Source organism: Streptopelia decaocto, assembly GCF_964273445.1.
Source record: "Streptopelia decaocto genome assembly, chromosome: 7".
Taxonomy (NCBI): Eukaryota; Metazoa; Chordata; class Aves; order Columbiformes; family Columbidae; genus Streptopelia; species Streptopelia decaocto.
The window spans coordinates 7,801,166-7,823,747 of NC_138661.1; the positions used below are offsets into that span (position 1 = coordinate 7,801,166).

At 40.2% G+C, this 22,582-nt stretch overlaps 1 protein-coding gene across 1 annotated transcript in view; it reads left to right on the forward strand.

Annotated features, from left to right (window-relative positions):
• SYNE2 (spectrin repeat containing nuclear envelope protein 2) overlaps window positions 1-22,582 on the forward strand; it is a 193,548-nt gene that overhangs the window by 53,370 nt on the left and 117,596 nt on the right. Inside the window, 18 exon segments of the mRNA XM_082058908.1 lie at window positions 96-694; window positions 1,566-1,745; window positions 2,757-2,907; window positions 5,181-5,339; window positions 6,037-6,198; window positions 8,341-8,442; window positions 9,734-9,934; window positions 11,174-11,339; window positions 12,099-12,211; window positions 12,970-13,172; window positions 13,510-13,629; window positions 13,727-14,012; window positions 14,708-14,877; window positions 16,888-17,200; window positions 17,956-18,120; window positions 20,492-20,848; window positions 21,336-21,470; window positions 22,270-22,431. Of these exon segments, the coding sequence (XP_081915034.1) occupies window positions 96-694; window positions 1,566-1,745; window positions 2,757-2,907; window positions 5,181-5,339; window positions 6,037-6,198; window positions 8,341-8,442; window positions 9,734-9,934; window positions 11,174-11,339; window positions 12,099-12,211; window positions 12,970-13,172; window positions 13,510-13,629; window positions 13,727-14,012; window positions 14,708-14,877; window positions 16,888-17,200; window positions 17,956-18,120; window positions 20,492-20,848; window positions 21,336-21,470; window positions 22,270-22,431 (3,744 nt within the window).

Genomic DNA, 22,582 nt, shown 5'->3' on the forward strand with positions numbered 1-22,582 from the left:
CAAGTATAATTTTTTTTCATCATAGGTTCAACTTGAATGCAGGGTACACATTTTCTTTCACTTGCTAACACTGTTGGTTGTTCTCTCAATTTCAGGAGCTACAAAGATCCATATTAAATCAGATTGAAGTGTGCAAACAATTGGAACACCTAGATAGTTCAGCAAGAGATGAATTTAATCCAATAGATCTGCAAGCTGCAAGTAAAATTATGATTTACTATCAAAACCAGCTTGAAGAAATGAGCCATAAAATGCAGATCCGTGAGACAGTGCTTAAAGATCTGGAAGCTTTTATGGCCTCACTGAGGAAGATTCAGTCTTCCATCAAATGTCTCACAGATTCCTCAGGTCACCCTGAAATACAGGGAAAAACATTGAGAGACGCTGCACAAGAAATTTCTCATATGGCAGAAGAGGCTAAATGTTTGGATGAACGCTTGAAAACAGTTGATATCTGTTTGGAAGATGCTGAATGTGGGAGAAAGACTTGCTGTGAAAACCTTGTTCTGACTTTATCTGAAGAACTAAATGCAACTTATGATCCCTCAAGTGAACAGACACTTCCAGAGGAAGAAGACTTGTACAAGACTTTTTCCACAAAAAACAGTGAACTCCTTAAAAACATTCAGGATCTACGTGACAGAATTAACAAAGTAGGCTTGAAGGATCCAACAATTCCAGCTATTCAACAAAGGTGAATTCTTTTTTAAAGCTCTTTTAATTTCATTGTTTCGGTGAACTCAGAGGGCCCTTGGCAGCAGAGCCCTAAAACCTGAATGTATCTTGAAGCATCTGTGTGGCACTGAAAGAAGTTGTGAACTTATGTTTTTTTTTGTCCCACCACAGCCTAAATAAGGAAGCCTGCTCCATTTTTTCTTTTAAACTCCTGTGTATATGTTTGTTTGAAACAGCACCGATGAAGAGAAAATAGGAGATTGATTGTTTATGATCTTAGTTTTCAGTAAGAAAACTGTCAAACAGGGAGACGGGTCTCCTTGCTGAGCACTGATCCAAGTGATCTGAAGCTCTGCGGTGTGGAAGCCTTGTGTTATTTTACGAGACACTGAGAAAGCCACTAATGTGATTTGTATGTCTCTGATACTGTTTCAAAGGAGCTCTCTGCAGCTTTGCAAGGGATGAATAAACAATTCAATACTGTTTATGCAGAGGGGAAAAAGGGAGGGGAGAGTAGCTTATAAAATGTGACCATTTTTTAGGTTGTGAAATCTCATGTTATGGTATAGCTTGCTTTCTTAGACCATATTTTAAGGTAGCCAGAATGTACTTATCTTTAATACAAAATAATTCACTGCGTTCATACAGACCCTTCTGGCCCTCAGGATTTTGAATTACTTTCTCAAAGGGCTTTGGTCAGCATAACTCTCTTAAGGACTATGTCAAATTACATGAGCTGAAGATCAAATTAGACTTTTGATGATGTCATTTTATATAGTCAGTATGTGCAGCTCAGGATGAATTTCTAGGGAACTCAATAAGTACACCGGGAAAAATAATCAAAGACTTACTTTAATATAAGGTTGTATTTATTTTTTTTTCTAATAAAGGGTAAAATCATTAATGGAATTGGACAAGGAATTGGACTGTGCTGCTGTTGAAATGAAACCTATGAGAGAAATTACTAATAGGCTCCTACATATCAAAGAGGAAAAAGCAGAGGAAGCAAATGAACAGTGCAGAGTTACAGAGAGGTTATGGGAGGATACGAAACTCTTGGTTGCTGAATGGTAAGGAGAAAAACTACATTTTAAAGTAGCATTGTACAAGTAAGAAGCTTGCTTGTAAAATGAAACAGCAAAAATCCTTAGACCATACTTTAAAGTAAATGAAATACTGATACAGTAGCAAATGTTACTATTATGATGCTGTAAACTGTCATAAAGCCAAGAATTGCACATAGAAATTTTCAGCCAAAGCTCATGAATTTTATATATTTTTAGGACATCACAGTCCCATAATTTAGCAGGTATGCAGTGGTGTGTTGGACTTAACTGGTATAAAAAAAAAAAAATTGGTATCCAAAAGAAAAGCCTGTCTGCTGGTGGGAATGATATATATTTACTGTGAATTTCATGCCAGCACATTCAAAAAAGAAAAGTCAAACAAATGGCAGAGGACAGCTGTTAAAACTGGGAGTCTTTTATGCAGGAAAAGACCAAAGGAACTTGGTTTGATAAGCCTGAGAGGGTGATGGGAAAGGTGAGGGTTGATGACCCAGGGCATCCGTCCTTCTCTCATGGTGTTTAAAGGTGCCTTTATGGTTTGCGTGGACTGGCGCAGTGCTCGTTAATCCTCCTGGCCTGCACAGGGGTTGGAGGGAGAAATCTGTTTTCGTATCCTACTGCAGGCTGGGCTGAGACTGTATTTCCCACTGTCCACTACCCCAGCTCTTGTGATACCTGCTGCACATTGTATTTCAGTTTACTGGTGTCCGAGCTCACCTTTCAGGTGGAGAGTATCATATAAACCTGAACTGCTCAGGTCACATCATAATTAAATGTGAATCAGAGGCATATGATGTTGAAGGGTATTTCTGATTCCGAAAACTGGCCAAATATCACAGCAGGTATCACACAGTAGTGCAGAGTTTGTGGCTGGTACAATTTACCCCCCTTTTCTCTCTCCCAAACACTGTAGTCAAACTCCTCACATTTCTGAATGTAGTAGAAGGAAGCAGACAGGAGGTCGAGGCTGCTGTTTTATGCTCAGGCCATAAATAATACATCTCTTTTTAATAGCCAGGAGCAGTGTGCAAGAGCTCTGGAGCTCTTGAAGCAATATCAAAGCTGCAAAACTTGTCTGACCAGCGTCATCCAGAAACAGGAGATTGTGCTTTCGCAGCAAACTTCTTATATTGGGAAGGAGAATTTGAACAGACTAATAACAAAGGTGAGTAACAAGAACTTACTGAAAAGTTAAGAAAAGCCTTTCCTGGGAGTGTTTGGGTGTAGGGTTGCCCTTGCACACCCAGCCTTCAGGGCAGACATTAAGACCTTGTTTTCAGTTTGGCTTCCAAAAATGTATTTAAGGACCATATATTGGTTTTATTTTGAGATGATGTCTAATTTTGCTTAGTGAATTAAGGTCTTCTTAAAGGATTAAAAAACCAAACCAAACCAAAAAAGCTAGAAAAACTATGATCTAGTATGAAAGATGAATTCCTATCCTACCAAAACACATGTTGACATCAGCTATATTCACCCATACCCTTTAGAATATTTCTGTATTTTCTACCAAGTTAAAAAACCTTACAGTGGGCAGTTTGTATATATACCAAAATTGCAAATTCATTTGTTACTATTAAGATACTTAACAAGGTTATACCACTTAAAGCAAAAATAATGTTATAGATAATGTAGCTCCTTGGGGCTGCTTGTTTCTCTGCTATTGCTGTAGCTTATAACCAAGAATTTAGATCCGTATCCTCTCCTTGCTTGTGTCGATGAGTCTCAGGCAAGGCTGTGGAGTTTGCACTGTTGAAGCTGTGTCAGAATGGCACAGAGACTGGACCACAGCAGATCTGTCCTGTTTCCAAAGCTGGAACAACATAGTTCAGTATTTCTGCTCTAGCTTCTCCTGTGTTACAAACCTACTTAGAAGACAGACCTTCTTTATAGGAGCCTTGGCCTCCGTAACCGACGTTTGCTACATTCTGTCTTTGGTAGCAGTTAAACATTAGCAGTAGCTTTTACTGATGAGAAAGAATGAGCGGGTGTTGATGGACACTCCCTCATTTAGCTTAACGCTTACTACTTCTTCAGACAAAAATTTGACAGCCAGCTACGTTCTTGGTGGCTTAATGAGTGCAACCACTGGACATAATTGTCATGGCCAATGGATTAGGAAATAGCAGAATGTCCATTGTGAACATTTTACTGTCTCCATTTCACGTTTAGGCGTTCTGATGAGGCATCACCCATATCAGTCAGGAACATTTGCCCTCAGGCAGTGCCTGGGATGGTTAAATTAAAGAAGGAGTGTAAATGGTTCAACAGGAGGGTGTCCCTGTGTGTCACCAGCTGAAGCAGGATCTTTTCTGGGTGTCACCAGTGAGACCTCTGGCACCTTTTATCACCTGGGCTCCTGCTGTGGGGAGATCACCTGCCATACCCTGGCCCCTGCTTGTATGGAGACCCCTCGCTCTGTTAACAACCCTTCCTCCTCACCTTGAGTTTTGCAACTCCCACCCTCAGCATTGCAGTCCACAATATCTGTGGCATAATACAAGGCATGTCCTTGAGTGCTGATGTTTTGTTATTTAGAATTTTAGAATCACAGAATCATTTTGGTTGGAAAAGACCTTTAAGATCATTGAGTCCAACTGTTAACCTAACACTGTCGAGTCCACCTCTAAACCGTGTCTCTAAGAACCTCATCTATGCAATAAAGAAGATTCTCTGCCTTGCTCTGGTCTGTGAGTGCTGCTCTGCTGTCCCTCCCCTTATCTCAGCAGCTGGCAGTATCCATGTGAGAAAATGTGATGCTTGTCTCTGGGAAATAATAGCTTTTAATAACAAATGTCCTAACACTAGAGGTCAGTATTTCTTTTCCAGCAAACTTCCGTGTTGTTTGTAAACATTGACATTACAATTAAGCACAAAGAGGCAGCCTAGTGTTTAAATAGAAAGTGGGAAAAAGGAACATTTCAGTTTCTGGCAATGGAATATTTGACAATGGCTATATTTAAGTAGGATTTAAGCGTTTTTAAAAAAAAGTAATTCAAAGCCTGGAGATCAAAATGGCAGGTTATATTTTTTAGAATGGTAATAGCATCTCAGATGATTATTACATTGTGCATTGTTTATTCCTGTAACTGAGGTTCTGTGTATAGATGTACAGTACCCTTGAATCTTGTGGTTACAACTTTTAAAGCAAACAGTGGGTTTGGCTGTCTTAGAAATACATTATCCATAGTTCCTGCTCAGCTGTTGTACAGCCAAACCTGAATAATACGGATTTCTAACAGACAAATGTTCCTATCAGCATGACAAGGATATAACAACACAGGATACAATCCTAGTCTCATTGTATTAAATAAAACAGATTATTTTGTGTAATGCTGTTGTTTCTCTAAACTAAAAACACATCAGTTTAAAATCGTTTTGCTGAATAAACACCATAAGAAAACACGATTGTAAATATCCGTTTGGTCTTTTTCACAGATCGAAGAGGCAAAAGAGGAATTTAATGATCACTCTGAAGATGTAGACAAAATAAATCAGATCTGCAAAAACCTGCAATTCCAGCTCAATAAAATGAGAAGCTTTGAGGAGCCCCCATTTGAGAATGAGGCTAACATTATTGTGGACAGATGGCTGGATGTATGTAAAAAGTAAATTATCAGGGTGGTCTTATCTGTTATGCATTATAGTAATTGATTCTGATGCGTGTGTAATATTTGGAATAAATTAAGTGCAATATGGCAAAGATTCTTAAGAGATAAATCCAAGTGTTTACTAGAGCAAAGCTTGCAGAGTGTCTATTGGTGTAATGTTTCTGAGCTTTCAGGTAGGTTATATCATGGCTACTCCTTGGCAGTAAATAATTCTAGGAAATGCAGAAAGACAATACTCGTGCTTTCTGCACGGATCTGTAAGCTTCCATAACAACTTATGTGGATTTAGACTTTGGAGACAATCTGGAGAATTACAATGCTGCTGCTTTTGGTGAGAAATGATTGCCACTGTCGATCTAAGCAGTGCATCAATACTGAGATTAGATGGTATTTACTGAGAGTAGATAAACATTAATGAGTAAGGCTCCTTCCTAAACCTGCCTTAAACTGGCAAGCTGCCGTTGTGATTGGTATGTTTGGCGACATGTGTGGCAGGGATTTAAATATCTTCTCTGTGACCAGTTCACTGTGAAGACACATGAGATTTTTTTCCCCTGCCGCACTTGTTGTTTTTGTGGGTGGTTTCATATTGCTCAGATTTTATTATGTTGTGTTTGCTTTTAGAATATACCTCAACATTTTTGAAATCTGTGTGTGTTTTCTGTATATAAATCTCATGGTAGATCAATGAGAAGACTGAAAACTACTGTGATAATTTGGGAAGAGCTCAGGCTTTGTGGGACAAACTTCTTAGTTTATCTGGCACAATCGACGCTTGGGCAAATGAAGAACTTAAGAACGCAGAAGGCCATTGTCTGACTGAAGAGGAGCTTACACAGTTGAAGGTAAGTTGAATGGAAATGTTTTACCCATGATTTATACTGTAGTGATATGGACTTTGAACTATAAACATGCCCATCACATAAAAATGTCAGCACTGCAGAGAAAGTTGTACATTTGCAATTGTATCTGCATGGGTAGTTTTGCTGAAGATATTCCTTAATGTATTGGGTATATAGGTTTTGGAAACTAGTGAATAGATAGCATATATTTATACTAAGTTGTTTAAAATTAATTCAGTACTGCAAATGCTGCTTTAGACTACAAAAGGCCCCTCATTCCTTTGTGCTGTACAAACATATAGCAAAGAGAAGGCGTGGAAAGCCTGTGGTCTGGAGCACGGTGGTGGACATATTTCCTGTGCCTGGGGAAGAAAGGAAAGAGAGTGTGGATAGGCTAATGATTGGTTTTCTTGTTAGAAATTGCCTATCAATGAAGATGCAGGAGCCTCAGAAATGTCTGGGCAATGCACAGGTCAGGAAGAGGTTGCCAAGGTGGCTGATTTGCCTCTGTGATCCTTGTCCCGGTGTGCTCCCCGGTGTAACTTAACGCAGCCTTAATAGTGGCTGGATGCTGGGGAGCTCCGGGAGCTGCAAACTAAATAAAAATTATTTCCTGCTTGAGTGAGGTTGAGACCTAAATATAACCCATATCCTCTTGTTTGAAAATATGCAGGCAGGTTTTTTTTCTCAGTGTTTATACGCTACAAATGCCCTGTTTTTTATTATGCTTATTTGCAGCGTTACTGCTGTTGTTAGCCCTGCTCATTTTTTTAAATTTCCAGAGCAACAAAAAACCAAGGTGTTCTTTGTTTATAGATCTTCCCAGTAAAACAGTAGTACACGTGCTGTGCAGAGGCGGGTATTGTGTCACATTATTATTGCCTTAACCATTGTGTTGTTAGAATTTACCTGGGGTAGTTCAGGTCCCTGAGGGCTCCAGTAAAAATGCACCAGCTGGCAACTGCATCTTAAGAGCCATTTTGTTACCTGGAAACTGCTCAAGGCCGGCATGATGTGACCGAGCCCCCGACCAACGTGTCTCTGCTGGTGCTCGGGAAGGGCCGTGCTGGGGGTGGCTGTGCTAAGGTGACTCTGCTGCTCCTGTGCCACAGGATAATTCTCAAAAGAAAGGGGAGGAGAGGGCAAGGGGGAGAGAAATCAGATTTCCCATGAGCAACTATAAAAGTAGAATAGAAAGGAGACAAAACTGAACTCAGTGCATTGGTATTTTTGTAAAATGATTTAAAGCACAGAGGGCGCCAGGCTCATTTATCAATTTATTGTTATTTCTTTTGTTGTTGATCCTGAATCATCTCTACATTAATGTTAATTACAAAAAAACCCCAACTGTTGCAATGTGTGTCATGTTACATAGGGTTGAAACCCAGGGTCCTTTGTGACCGGCCAGCAGAACACCGGTGTGTGTGCTTTCAAGAAGCCTGTCACAAAAGAACAAAGTAATGAGTTATTTGAGTGCATATTTAAAGATAATTTCAGTGTAAATACTGTGAGAAAGTTCTGCTTTCCCCTGTAGCCAGTATGCAAATGGAACTTTTTTAAGGGCTGTGGCACATGAATGGGTTTTGAATACTTTGTCCTGGGGAAGTCTGGAATATTGATTTGGGAATATGAGACGATGTGACCATTTTAGATATATCCTGTTTCATAAGTTGAAGCTGGTATTTTACTTTCACATTACTGATTTGATCCAAATTCCATTCGAATGAGTAGAGGTCTTTTCATATACAAAGGATTTACATTAAAAAAGTGCTTATAGCATGTGTTGTATTTTATCACATCCCTATCAAAATGTATCATTGGGATGCCAATTCTTGACTTTAAGTCTATAACATCTGAGAATACCCTTTCAAATAGAAGCAGCAAGAAAAAAAATACAAAATTAAGATTATTTTCCTGCAAATTTACTTGGCTTAATATAGAAGTAAAATCATTAACATTGTTAAATTTGTGCTACATTTGCATTAACAACTGCTCTGCCTGAGAAACACAGAGGGTTTCTGACTCTAATAAAAAAAAAGTTCATAAATTGCTAAAATGAAAATTACTAATATAATTTTCTAACAGTAACATGGAGATTTAATGTGGGGAGAAACACAGTTATGGATGTGTTTTTTCCACCTTTAGGCCTGCCTGCGAGTGCAAGAGCAGAAACTCCAGAAATTTGACAACACAGTGGCTGAGATAGAAGAACTTCTGAACAGTAATGAACCTCCACTGGAGCTACAGGTACAAAGAAGCTTCTCGAGTTAATACACCAGTACTCATTAGTACAGCCCTGAGTCTAGTACTGTCTTTGCCACAGTCATTTCTTGGTTTAACTGAAATCTGCCCAAAGAGAATTGAAGTCATTTTGTTGGCTATTGGCAGTGACATTTCGTTTATTGTCTTTCTCAAGCTGTTAGAACCAAACCTGTCATTTTGAACACAAAGGCCTCTCTTAGTCATGTGCCTTTTAGGGGCTTAGACCTGACCAAACTATTTTCCAGGCCTGCTGGAAGAGGCCCATATAAGTGATATCTGGCTTTTAGCTACTGGCCAAATACCAGGCACAGTGGATTTCGTCATCCCTTTGGGGATCCCAGCAACTCAGCATCCTGAGCTTTACCTGCATATGGCTTAGCGTAGCCTGGTAATGTGTAGCTATGTGCATAGAGTGGTGGTTACTGTGATGTTTTCCTTTGGAATGTCACAAAGAAATCAACTTCACACAGCAAAGAATAAACCCTTCTCCACTGTTTGAGGCCACGTTATACCTTAGTCCTCTAGCAGTTCCCTCAGTGTCCCCTTCCGGTGTCTGTCAGATGCACCTTGAGCTTGACCTGGTTTGGCTATTTGTGTGTTTATCCTCAGGCAGTGAACTCAGAGGAGTTTCACTGGGTGAGGTGACCTAAGGAGCTTAGGAAAGGACTTGGTGACCTTGCACTGTGCACACTACGCTCCTCCAGAGCACCAGACGCCCTGAGCCCCCTGGGGTTGTGTTTCATCACGTGGCCATGATCCCATTGAGTTGCTGTCTCAGCAAATCTGCAGAAGCCTTAAGGATAAGGTTAAGGACCTGTTGCTCCTTAGTGAGTAGTGCCAAGCCAGAGCTCCCCACCACTCTGCTGTCCTTGCCTGTTTTTTGGATGGGTGTAGGGAATTTGCCCCAGTGGGATCACTTCAGGCAGGTGTGTACAAACAGAGCTGGCAATCTCTTTTTCCTGGTAGCCGAAGCACTTGTATGGCCTTTAGATAGTAGACACTGGAGTAGACTGACAAATAAATTTGTTAGTAAAGCAGCACCAGGAAGTTAATTTGTAATAAAGATGGACCGAGATCATTCCTCCTTGGAAAAGCAGGGATTAAATACTATTTTTCTTAATTTGTGGAGTGGGAGGGAAAGAAACTGGAATAAACTGTGATTGAAACGTCTAGACTTCAGATCATTTCATTGCGTTTTATGTTTGTCATGGAGTTCTAATATTCTAGGAAATCAATCCAGTATAATTTCTTACATATGTTTATTTCCAATTTTAAGGTCATCAGATCAGCTGTTGTGCAAAAAATGGAGCTAATAAAAGAGCTCTTGTCAACAAAGCGGGGGACCAGCGATCTCAGTGTGAATACAGCAGAACTAAAAGGAGACCTTGATCTGGCCAAGACACAGATTGGAATGACTGAATCACTTTTAAAAGCTTTGTCTCCTTCTGACACCTTAGAGATCTTTACTAAATTAGAGGTAACATGCCAAAAATTATGCATATTTTATAATTTTGTTCATTATTTTTCTCCTGGGCAAGTTTCATAAGTGTTTCATCTGTATATGTTGTAAACTGCTAGAATAACTCAGGTGAAGAGCCTGGCTTGACTATCCCCTTAAGCTGCCAGAAAGAAAAGCCTGTTTTCACTGAATGTTACCTGATGCGGTTAGTTACCCCTTGCAGCTATTGGAAATGGTCAGTGGTAGGTGTAAGAAACAGTATACTGCCCAAGGTATGTTAGAATCACAGAACAGAATCATAGAGTCGTTATGGTTGGAAGAGACCCTTAAGATCATCAAGTCCAACCACAACCTAACTCTAGCACTAAACCATGTCCTTAAGAACCTCATCTAAGCATCTTTTAAACCCCTCCAGGGACGGTGACGCAACCACTGCCCTGGGCAGCCTGTTCCAATGCCTGAAAACCCTTTCCATGAATAAATTTTTCCTAATATCCAATCTGAACCTTCCCTGGCACAACTTGAGGCCATTTGAAGCCGTAATGGGGGTATTGGGTTGTATCTTTTCCAAGACTGAGCAATATACAGAGCTTGTCTTTGTGCCACCTGAGCCTGCCTGCAAGGGGAGTTCCCAGTAGGCAATTTCAGCCAACTTGCCATCTTGGCACCAGGGAGGAAGGTGAGAAAAGAGTTGTGCCCTGCTTGGAGGTTCAAGGCTGGGAAGATTTAAACCTCCTGTTGAGCACCAAGTGGATTATGCACATTCTGGGTGTTAGACCACTAGTGTTTGGGACAGTGAAATCACAAGCATTGGTAGAAAGATACAGCTTTTAATTAATTCTCCCAGCTCCCTTTAAGTTGTCTTTCAACTCACAGGGAGTTGACATACACAGCAAGGTATTAAAGGATGGAATAGTGCCTATGGCAGCTAAGGCACTATAGCTACTAGGTATTAGATGCTCCAGAATGCACTGTATTACTGTGCACTTCACATACCTATTCTGTGTGATGCCAAAGTATACATGAGTATGAGTACAGATGATAATACTTATGTGTACAGATGTATGCACACTGCTCAAGGAGAGTTTAGTGCTTACATTGATTGCCTTGTTAACGTCAATATAATTTAAGAAATTCTTTTGCCACATAGGCAGGACTAAACCCTTTCGCAAAACTCTACTTTGTACTAAAGCAGCTCTGTACTTCTTGCACTTCTGACTTTTCTTTTTAACAGTTGTCCTTTCTTAAAAACTTTAGGAGATACACCAGAAAATTCTGCAACAAGAACACCACGTGACGTTACTCCAAGAAGAGACGGATTGTCCTGATGTGGATGAATTAAATAAGCAGCTTAAATGTGTCACTGATTTATTTAATAAGAAGAAACATGTATTTCAAGATCACTTTATCGGTGTTTTGGACCGTAAGCAAACACATTTCACATTTATGTAGCTTTATAGGTTTGTATTGATCATCATAATCACTTAAAGGTTGTGTATTGAATTTATTTTTGGTTTGGTATCTGAAACTGCTTTGATATCTCAAACTGCTTTGATATGTCAAACTGCTTCAGGGTTCTGAACAAGATAAAGATTTGGATAAAAATGGCTTTTGAGTCCAACCAACCACTCAATCTGAGTCAAAGTATTCTGTTTTTTATTTTCATATTTAAAAATAAAGATAAAAGAAATATAAAGCATAATTCAGGAACAAATGCCAGAACATTTCGATATAAAATGCAGAAATCAAATGTTTTTATTTTTTCCAGTAATTTTTAATTTAATCTTAGTTACAATAAGGAATTATTAGTTAATTCTTGTTATGGGCAGACACAGGATTGTGCAGGTGTCAAATTAGGCCCAAATAGTTTTTGAGTAATATTTTTAGTGTTGGAAATGAGAAAAGTTGTCAGTAGGCCAATCCGGGTCTTGTGTACTGAAGCTGCGATGTATAGCAGACTGTCCCTCCCAAGTGAACAGCTGTGTTTGGTGTCAGTTAATATTAGGTAAAAGAAACAATATGAACTGCAGCATTTTCTGTCACATGCTCTGTAGCGAAAAGCAACCTTTGACAGTAGCACTGATAAATTTAATTACAAATTGTCTTGAAATATTAATGTTGAATAGGGTTTTCTTTTACAGAATACAATTAATGAAGAAAATTGGAATGTATCTTTTTTCAGGTCAGTGCAAGAATTTTAATGACTGGTTCAGCAGCACTCAGCTGTCTTTGAAGGACTGCTTTGACCCCTCAGAAACAAAACCGATACTGGAAGAAAGACTGCAGAGGCTAAAGGTAAAGTATTTAAATGTTCTCATTTCTATAGCTGATTGTTCTTCAAGTTTGTCTTTTTTACACAGGAGACTATTCTTGGGAATGTGTTCACCTACAGAGAGTTTGTAACTTGAGGCTGAAAGAACATGTCATGTAACTTAAAGCATTAAGATAATAAGTGGAATGAAAATAAAACGTTGTTAAAGTGGAGTATCAGTGTTCAAGTTCAGACATAGCTGTGCAAGTGAGAGACAGGACAGCAGTGAGTGAAAGTACATGGACTTTGACGAAGTATTTCAGTGTGCAAAGGTGCAGAAATTCAAATATGTAGAGAGTAAAATGAAATTCTGATCTCCATTGGACTCAAGCGTGAAAAATTTACATTCACTTTGCAGTAGCCAGATTTTCAGGCAGAATCAACAGAAAACAGATGGAAAAACTGCAACATCTGCAAGAAGCAATGACAATTGAACAGCAGCTGTGATGTCAGCGCTAGATTTGAATGCCACTCTTCTCTTTCTTTTCTGTGTATTTGTGCTGTAGAGAAGATAGTCCAAACCATCCACTTAACTTTCTCCTTACTTTACAAACAGCAACTTCCCATTTACAAGTGAAATAGTCAGCAAACTGTGAATTAACATGTATTCCTTTTCAGGAACTGGAATTGCTGTAGAAAATATTGGTGGAGATAACAGGAGTTGAAAAACTCTTGTAACATAAATATCTATCATGCAACAGCGAATTTGACAAATGCATCTTGTGTTTGTGCTCTTATTCAGCACTTCCTAACATCTGAAGGCAAAGACAGAGATATCCAAGAGGTTAAAACGTTGTTGAATAAAGTGAAGAATTACTTGCCCAAAGCAAGCATTAACCACCTTACCAACCGTGTGAGAGATCAAGAGGCAGAACTGCAGAGATTGATCTCCAAATGTCAGAAACGGGAAAAGGAACTTGGTGCTTCTCTCCAGCAGCTCAGCAGGTAGGGAACTAATGTAGTTTCTGACATTTTAATCACAAGTGATAGAAAATGATTCATTACCAAACAGCTCTAGTGAATGGCAAACAACCCTGCTTTTTATTAAAGATGGTATTTTAATAAAGGGTAGTGAGTGTTTTGTGTGCTGCATATTTTTTTTTACACTTTGTATCAGACTCAGTGTAAAAAAGAGATAGTAAAAATGACGCTTGTGCTTAAAACTTTGCTTGATCAGGAGCATGATATTTATGTTACTTTTTTTTTGGTGAAACACTGCTGTCATCAAGTCTTAGTCATGTAATGCCTCTCATTTTGACCTGTGTCTTTATATTCTCTTCAGTCTTGAAGAAAGCAGCACAGTCTTGGCAGAGTGGCTCACTGCTCAGGAAGTAAAACTAGAAGAGATCAAAAAAGATGAGACAAAACTTGAAAACTTCAATAAAACACTATTAATGCAGAGGTATCATGTTCTTTGGTCTCTAAGAATTTTCTTCTAAAGAAGATTTCTCCATGTTGTTACAACAAATAGATGCTTATTAATTTTTTGTGCTTTTCAGAAAACCATTTGACTCCATGGCTCAGCTGGCAAATTCCTTGAGGGAGACTGGGTTGACAGATGAAACCATTTCAGAAGCCAGTGAACTTATTAGTAGATACCAGACACTGATAACACATGTAAGCGAAATGGCAGGGAATACTGAGAGACTTCCAGTGGAAGGACAAAATTTTGAAGAACTTGCCCAGGATGTTTCTTCCTGGATCAAAAAGCTCGAGGAGGCTGTTAATAACCTGAATTCACAGGACAGCGAGTTGTCATCAGACGAAAGGATCAGTCAGATAAAGGTATTATGTTAAATGTATTCCTTTTCCACTTCACAACTCATGCTAACATCAGGGAATGCTTGATGAGTCAGTACTTCATAAAAGATACTGTCACTGCTGAGTGCCTGTGGTTTTGTGGCCTATTTGGTGTGGGCAGGGTGTTTGGTGTTGGTTTTTTTGTTTGTTTTTGCATGGTTTATCAGGCTGCTCCATTGTCTGGGTGTTTCTCTCAGGCCTCAATGGTGTCTCCTTTCTGACTGCTTAGGAGGCCTCCTAACCGAGTAGCCACAAATGAGGATGCTGGGATTTACATGTTTCGTTCTGTGGAAGGAGTAGTATTGTGACAAATGTATCTTCCTAAGATTTGGAGAATTTTTTGATTTGTCAGCACAATATTGTTTTTTTTATGTAGAAAATAATTAATAAATCAGCTTAATTATCCCAGGCTTTCTAAAACTGGATGATCATGGTATAAATTTTGAGTTGGTCATATGCAGGGACAGGAGTTGGACTCTATGATCCTTGTGGTTCCTTTCCAACTCACACATTCTATGATTATATCCATTCACGAATCAGTTATTTGATATATTGGAAGGAGAATTCTTTTGTCTTGAACAGCAGTGTACAAAGTATGAAAAAAAATCATTGGTAATACCTTTTATTTTGTAACCAAAAATAGCTGTATATGTACTGCTTCTGCTTCTTGTTTAATACAGGACATCACAGCTCTCAGAGAAGCAGGAGGGGCCAAAATACAGAAGATGGTAGCTCTAGGAGAAACTTTACTGAGAGATGAGAAAAATAAGAAGCCGCTGGTTCAGCAAACTATTTCTGAGCTCCAGAACAAGTGGGAAAGCACCTGTCGGCTTGTGGCTGAACGTACAAGGTAATGTGGAATTTGCTAAGAGGCAGTACGGATCACTTACTGCTATATTGACTTCCTTATCTTCTTCTTGCACCAGTTCCACTGAAGTCGTGTTCCTTCGGGGCAGAACCAGATACCTACAGAAATGCTTGTATTACTGCAGTATTGTGGAGGGGCAGGTCACAGTTGGCATTAAACGGTAAAGTAGGGGCTGTGGCCAGGAGACGTAAGGGGGGTAGCAGGACAGTTAATGGGGTTTGTCCAGCTCACCTCAGACTCCCTTCTGATAGTGAAGTAGCTCAGCCACTCTTATTTAAATTAAAAAAAAAATAGTGCACCGAATGCTCCTTGTTTTATTAGACTGTGCAGTGAGGATGCACTGATTTAACACTGCGGTGTGAGGGTGCAGAGATTGAACACTGTGGTGGCCCTTTGCTGCAATGTGACCTCAACTCTGAGTCCCAGACGTAGTCCCCCAGCAGAGTGGGGATCTACCCCTGCACAGATTCGTACTGCTTTGCAAGAGGGTTTGGGGTAAATCCAGCAAGATGTGATTTCTAAAGTAGAGTTTTTAAAGCCTGGTTTATTCTGTAAGAGGCTTTCTTGGCTGTGACAGGTGGTATTTTTAAGTCAGCAAAGGCACTTCAGTGTTGTTGGCACTGTGGCAACTGTGTCTGAGAGCCAAATTGATCCTTTAAACACGTCAGGTGATTCCAGGTGTGTTGTGTAAACACAAACTGAAGCTTTTATTTTGCACACGCAAATACTTTCAAGATATTTGTCTGCCATAATGTCATTGAACTGACTTTCAGTAAAACCCCTGGGAACTTTGCTGTTGAGATCACTGGAAGCTAAAGTAGGCCTATTGTATACTTCAAAAAAAACATCTAGGCAATGATTTATTAAAAATAACTGTTTTTGAGAATATGCAGTTGTCTTCTCTTATTACTGTGAACTCAGTACAAGCAATGCAAGTGGCATTCAGAGAGAGAGCATTGGCTATATTGGATTCAACACAGCAGAATGCTGAGCACCCTCTTCACAGTATGTTGAGGAGATGAGGTGCTCAGCACATCTGAAGAGATGCTCAGGACCTTGCAGGATCAGGCCAGTGAAAAATAGATGTGACACAGTAACGGCAGCAGCGTGAAGCTGGAATGGGGAACTTGAAGCAAGAGTACTTAACATATGTGAGGATGTGCTGTATTTGTCATCTGCCAAAAAGTATGAATCTTGAGGGGCAAAAAACAAAACACTTAAGCTTTGCTTTTGTCCTTATTTATCTTGCTGTACTTTACAGAATTATCACCAGACTTTATTTATTTGGATTTGTTTGTGTGGGATCATGTTTTCAAATGTTGGCATTTAAGTTCCATCTGGAAAATATCTGAGCGCCATCACTAAATGTGAACGTACAAATGTTACTTCTGTCTCACTGATCATAGTTTTGTATTTCCTGTGGACAAATGCAACATGTTCACCTGCTGCAGATCAGCATGTGTGCTTACAAATCCAGTGTCAAGGTCAGGAAAGCAGGCACTGGATTGTGCTAACATGGCCCTTATTGCATATGCTGGTTTTGCTGTCTGTATCTGAAACATTTTCCCATCTTCATTGCAACCAATGCAATGCGTATCTTCTGCAGAATATTCTCTTTCAGGAGGCTGTCATAAGAAGTTGTCAAGGAAAATAGTTGTAGTTTTTAAACAGAACTTCTGCTGTAATAAAAAGCAGAAGAATACAGAGCATGAGCATCACATCTCAGATGCTAGAAACTATGGGCTTATAGATTCAGGTTTAAGATTCACTTGTCCTGCATTCATGTCCCATTCAGCAATAATAAATTCAGTGTTTTACATTTCCCTCACCTTGAAAATTCCAGTCTAAAGCTGATCAGTAATTTAAAACCTGAAGAAAAGTATTCAGTATGCTCCAGTTCATTCTAATGGTTGACTTGTTCACAATTTGACATTTTCTAGGTAATGAATAAACAAGTTTTTGATACTATTAAATGGAATATTTTTTTCTTAGCCCTCAAGAGCAACTTCAGTTCAACAGGGAGCAATATGAGCAAAGCAAAGAAGATCTGAGACTGGCTCTAACTGAACTGGAGAAACAGCAACAGGAGATGGGTTTTGCCCTTCAGCCTGGTTTGCAGGAGAAACAAGCTCAGCTGACAAACTACGCCAACCTCCTGCAGAAAGCAGAAGACTTAACTTCCCGATTTAATGAATTGGAAAGCCAGGAAGGTCACCTAAAGGGTTGCACTGGGGATCCCTGCTTCACAGAGGCAGAATGGTTGGAATTAAAGCACCAACATGATAATCTCCTCAGCCAGCTACAGGTTGGAACCTCACTCTGTTTCCTTGCAAAATTATTGGGATGGCTGTTGATTGCGGTTCTCACTGTGTGCCTGTAGTGTTATTCCCCTATGGGTAAAACTGGGAGTGGTGGAAGGACCTCTGTAGAAGGGCAGGGAATTCCTCTCTCACTTTCTCTCTTACTGTTGAAAAAAGAGCACCAGAAACTCATGTTTTTCACTACCTTGTGCTTTGCAGAGGGATAAATGTTTAAACAAATGAGACTAAGGTGTGTATGAAGAACATTTTTTACCTGTATAAACCAATTCAGATAGCTATAATAGGAAGTATTTGTTCCTATAATCTCCAAGCCACGGTAGTTTTGTGGGGGTTTTTTCTTTCTTTTTTTCTTCTAGAAGCATGAATGGCTTTTCTTGTATTGTGTTTGTTATTGGTTCCAGCCAATTTAGTGCAAATTGCATTTGCACTGTATGTGGAATTCTGCATCAAATCTTTCATCCATTTTGAATAGAAAACATCCCTTTTAGAAGTATATTCTTATGGAATGCAAAATCTTTTGCTTCCTGCTACTAATGAAGATTTTGTTCATGGTGGAGTCCCTGATGTTCTGGGAAAAGGGCAAGATATTTTTGTGCATCTGTGGTTAGCTGAATAGTTTATGGGAAACAAGCAATTTTTTGGTGCTGCTGAGGTCCTGGAAAAGTTGCAACAGTCTGTGGATGAGTTCTGTTTGCTTGATCTAATGGTGGACTAATTCTAGAAACTCCTTGCTTTCTAGACCATAGTGCAGACACTGGAAAGTCACGTTCAAGAGCACCTGCAGTTTCAGGATATGGTAAGAGGCCTGAGCACTGAGCTGAAAACTATCTCTGAGAAGCTTGCTGATAGTGAAGGTCGAGCAATGGAACAACCATCTGCTGAGCAAAACCAGTTGAAATCACAGGTATGTTGCAGATTTTGCATCATGGAGAAAGTGGGTCCATGCCATGGGGGCTCGTGGGGACCATCACATTTATAAAAGAGTGTTGGTGTGAAGCTGAAAAACTAAGAAATATTTCTAAAATATGAAGTATATATGATGTTACTTTTATCAAGATAACTGTAGGCCTGAAACCTTTACTGGACCTTTACTGCCAGCTGAACTGAAGGTAGAATTGTCCTAGCTCAAGCACACAAGCTTCTTCACAGAATCACAGAATGTCAGGGATTGGAAAGGACCTCGAAAGCTCATCCAGTCCAATCCCCCTGCTGGAACAGGAACACCCAGATGAGGTTACACACGAAGGCATCCAGGTGGGTTTTGAATGTCTCCAGAGTAGGAGACGCCACAACCCCCCTGGGCAGCCTGTTCCAGTGTTCTGATACCTGCACTGAGAAGAAGTTTCTTCTCAAATTTAAGTGGAACCTTTTGTGTTCCAGTTTGAACCCATTACCCCTTGTCCTATCATTGGTTGTCACCGAGAAGAGCCTGGCCCCATCCTCCTGACACTCACCCTTTATATATTTGTAATAATTAATAAGGTCACCCTTCAGTCTCCTCTTCTCCAAGCTCAAGAGCCCCAGCTCCCTCAGCCTTTCCTCACACGGGAGATGCTCCACTCCCTTCATCATCTTTGTTGTCCTGTGCTGGACTCTCTCCAGCAGTTCCCTGTCCTTCTGGAACTGAGGGGCCCAGAACTGGACACAATATTCCAGGTGTGGTCTCACCAGGGCAGAGTAGAGGGGAAGGAGAACCTCTCTCGACCTACTGACCACCCCTCTTTTAATACACCCCAGGATGCCATGGGCCTTCCTGGCCACAAGGGCACAGTGCTGGCTCATGGTCATCCTGTTGTCCACCGGGACCCACAGGTCCGTTTCCCCTACGCTGCTGTCTAATAGGTCATTCCCCAACTTATACTGGAACCTGGGTTTGATCCTACCCAGATGCAATACTCTACACTTTCCCTTGTTATATTTCATTAAATTTTTCCCAGCCCAACTCTCCAGCCTGTCCAGGTCTCTGGATGGCAGCACAGCCTTCTGGTGTGTCAGCCACTCCTCCCAGCTTCGTGTCATCGGCAAACTTGCTGATAGTACACTCTAGTCCCTCATCCAAATCATTGATGAATATATTGAATAATACAGGCCCCAGTACTGACCCCTGAGGCACTGCACTAGACACAGGCCTCCAACTGAACTCCGCCCCATTGGCCACGACTCTCTGGCTTCTTCCCTTCAGCCAGTTCACAGTCCATCTCACTACCCAGTCAGTCCAGACTGCACTCCCTCAGTTTAGCTGTAAAGATGCTGTGGGAGACTGTGTCAAATGCCTTACTGAAGTCAAGGTAGACCACATCCACTGCCCTACCATCACCATCCATCTTGTTATGTCCTCATAAAAGTCAATGGGGTTGGTCAAGCATGACTTCCCCTTGGTGAAGCCACGTTGACTGCCCCTAATGACCCTCTTATCCCTGATATGCCTTGAGATGGCACCAAGGAGAAGTCATTTCATCAGTTTCCCAGGGATGGAGGTGAGCCTGACTGGTCTATAGTTACCCAGGTCCTCCTTCTTGCCCTTTTAGAAGACTGGAGGGACATTTGCTTTCCTCCAGTCCTCAGGCACCTCTCCTGTTTTCCAAGACTTGGCAAAGATGATGGAGAGTGGTCCAGCAATAACCTCAGCCAGCTCCCTCAGCACCCACGGGTGCTTCAGTTTGTTTGTTCATCTATTTTTTTTTTCCCATGGGCATAAGGAGTAAAAAGATCATTAAGTTTGGTGTTGGTAAGTGTCTTTAAGTTAGCCAGAGTGGAAAGCTTAGGAAAATGTCAATGCGTCAAGTTCAGTTTTAAGAAGTGTCCTTCATGCATAGCTAGGCATTCTTTTGCAGTTTGGGAGAATGGGTAACAGTCTTGTAGCTGTGAGTGTAGAGAACTGCTAAAAGCTGAAACTATAGCTCAGCTATGGATCACTGCAATTCCCTTCCTCCAGAATTTGCTATACCTCTAACAAGTAAAAGGGAACAGGAGAGGGAAGCGATCACTTGTTCAGAACTTAGAAAGATCACTACACACTTCACAGCATACTATCTGGTTATTTTATTGTTGTCGTAATGCTCATATCTTCAGATGTTCTCTTTTCATAAAAATGGCTGACTAAAATCACTGGTTTAGTTTTTGACTTTCTGCAACAAATAGGTCTGTATGTACTTTTCAACACAGTTTGTTGTTCACAACAAATATTTATTATTTTAGTGATTGAGTTTAGATCTTAGCATTAAGTATATTGAGAGAAGATACTTTTCAATAAAATGTTTTCTTTGTGTTTAAAGGAACAACAAGGACCTCTTAGTCAATGCGAAGACATGTTAAAGAAGATCTTGGTTTTAGCAGAAACTGTCAAACAAAACACCTCTTCACCAGGACAGAAGTTTATTAAGGATGAGATTGAAACACTTGAAAGTGAACACAGGAGTCTGGAAGAAAGACTTGAAAATGTCAAGCAAAAGGATGAAAATATTTTCAGTGAAGCCCTTGAGTTGAAAGATGAGTTTGGTAATGAAATAAAAAAGGAAGATAAGGCAGATACAATGCTGAAGAGAGAGATAGAGATCACTTCTGATACTCCTGTTGCTGCAGAAGAGAGCCCTACAGCAGTGGAGTTAAAGGAGCCTTTGGAAATGCATGATGTGAGTGTATTTGTTGACAGTAATGACAGTGGAAACTGGTTAAAGAGGCATCTGTCTCTCAAATGCCTTTTGTATATTGCATCCTTAATTTCATTGAAATTAAGACTTCTGTAAATATATATGTACAAATCAAACATGTAGAGAATTCCCTTAACTTGTTATGACAAGTCCGTAACAAGTCAATAGTGTCTATTGAAAACTGCTGTTTTCCATTTAAACACAACCTGCGTATAACTTTTGCTCACATGTAGTTCGAGCAGGTATCCTTGGTCAGGGAGAAGGTGTATAGATGAGAAAATTGCAGATACACCTCTGCCAAAGAACTTTGAGAGCTTCTCTTAAACCAATAAGACTTGTTTACAACTGCAGCACCATATTTGTCCTGTTTGTTTTCATAGATAATAATTTTTGCCATTCAAATATTTCATGTTAAAATACAGTGTTTATGGTCATACAAGCAGGTTTTCTTTTACATCATTTCTCTTAGGTTCAAGATGTAAATGGAAATATGTCAGAGAAAGAGAAGCCAAATGATCCACTTTTGGAGGAAAGCAGTGCATTGTCAGACAGCCCATTAGAGGGTGTCAGTCAACGCGAGAAAAGATTGGAGCAGACTGTTCAGGTGCCTCACAAATACGTTCTGATACATGTCTGTGTGTGTGTCTGTTCACTAGAAATGCATATATAATTGCTTAGAATGCGTAGTCTTACAGAGATATAAGTTCCTTATCTGATGAAAGCAATGATAAATTATATTCTTCAAAACATCCCCTCAGCCTTGCACGTGTGAAGTGTGCAGGAGATCAGTCTGATCTCTACAAGCGCCCAGGGCTTGGATCCACTTTCTCCATGATGCAAAACCTGCAACATAGCTGTGATTTCAACAGGTTTTGTCACCTGCACGCACGAAGTAGGCAGTGAGAGGTTACTGACCTGGAACCACTGATCTTTAGGGGACTTCAGGATGTTCACACTATAAATGACTTCACGTGTGCAAAGCTGAGGGAATGATTTGAGAGCTCCCTCATTGATCTCACCATTGAGTAGCTGGGAGAGGTGACCATAAAAATATCAGAATGGAAACGATCTGTACTGGGATTTCTGGAGAAGGAGCCAGATCAATAGTTAAGAATGGCCAAATGTGTCTAAGCAGAAACTTCTGTGACAGTATTAAAAAACATGCAAGCTCTTACTCCTCTTTGGTTTATCCTGAAACTGTTTGATAGTGGTTAAGGTCCCGATACAGCAAACTATCTGAGCAGGGATTTCCAAGAGACTCTGAATTTGAGTTACCTCAGCCTTTTCCTTCATTCATTAAGTTAAACTGAAGATAGAGCTTGTGGAGTGTGATATTCCTTAGTAAACTTAGATTTTTGACGATGACTTTACGGGCTGTAAACATTTTGTGTTTTTCAAATCAGGGTGAGGCTGATAAAGAGAGCCCAGGTACAGACAAACATGAGAGGGTCCAAGAGAATGTTCTGGACAATGCAGTTCAGGGTGGTGAAGCACAAGTGGAAAGGCATCAGGATGGTGTTGGTATAGAAGGTGATGAAACAAGAACGGAAACCCATCTGGCAGAGGTAACTGGACATGAGATTACACAAGAGTGATTGAACTTGAGGGCATATGTAGATAGTTTAGCTGCAGTGGGGAGGATACTACTAATAAATAAATACTAAAAACCTCAAGTTACACTGAGCTATTTTGGTCTGATGTGCTGTATGCTTGGTA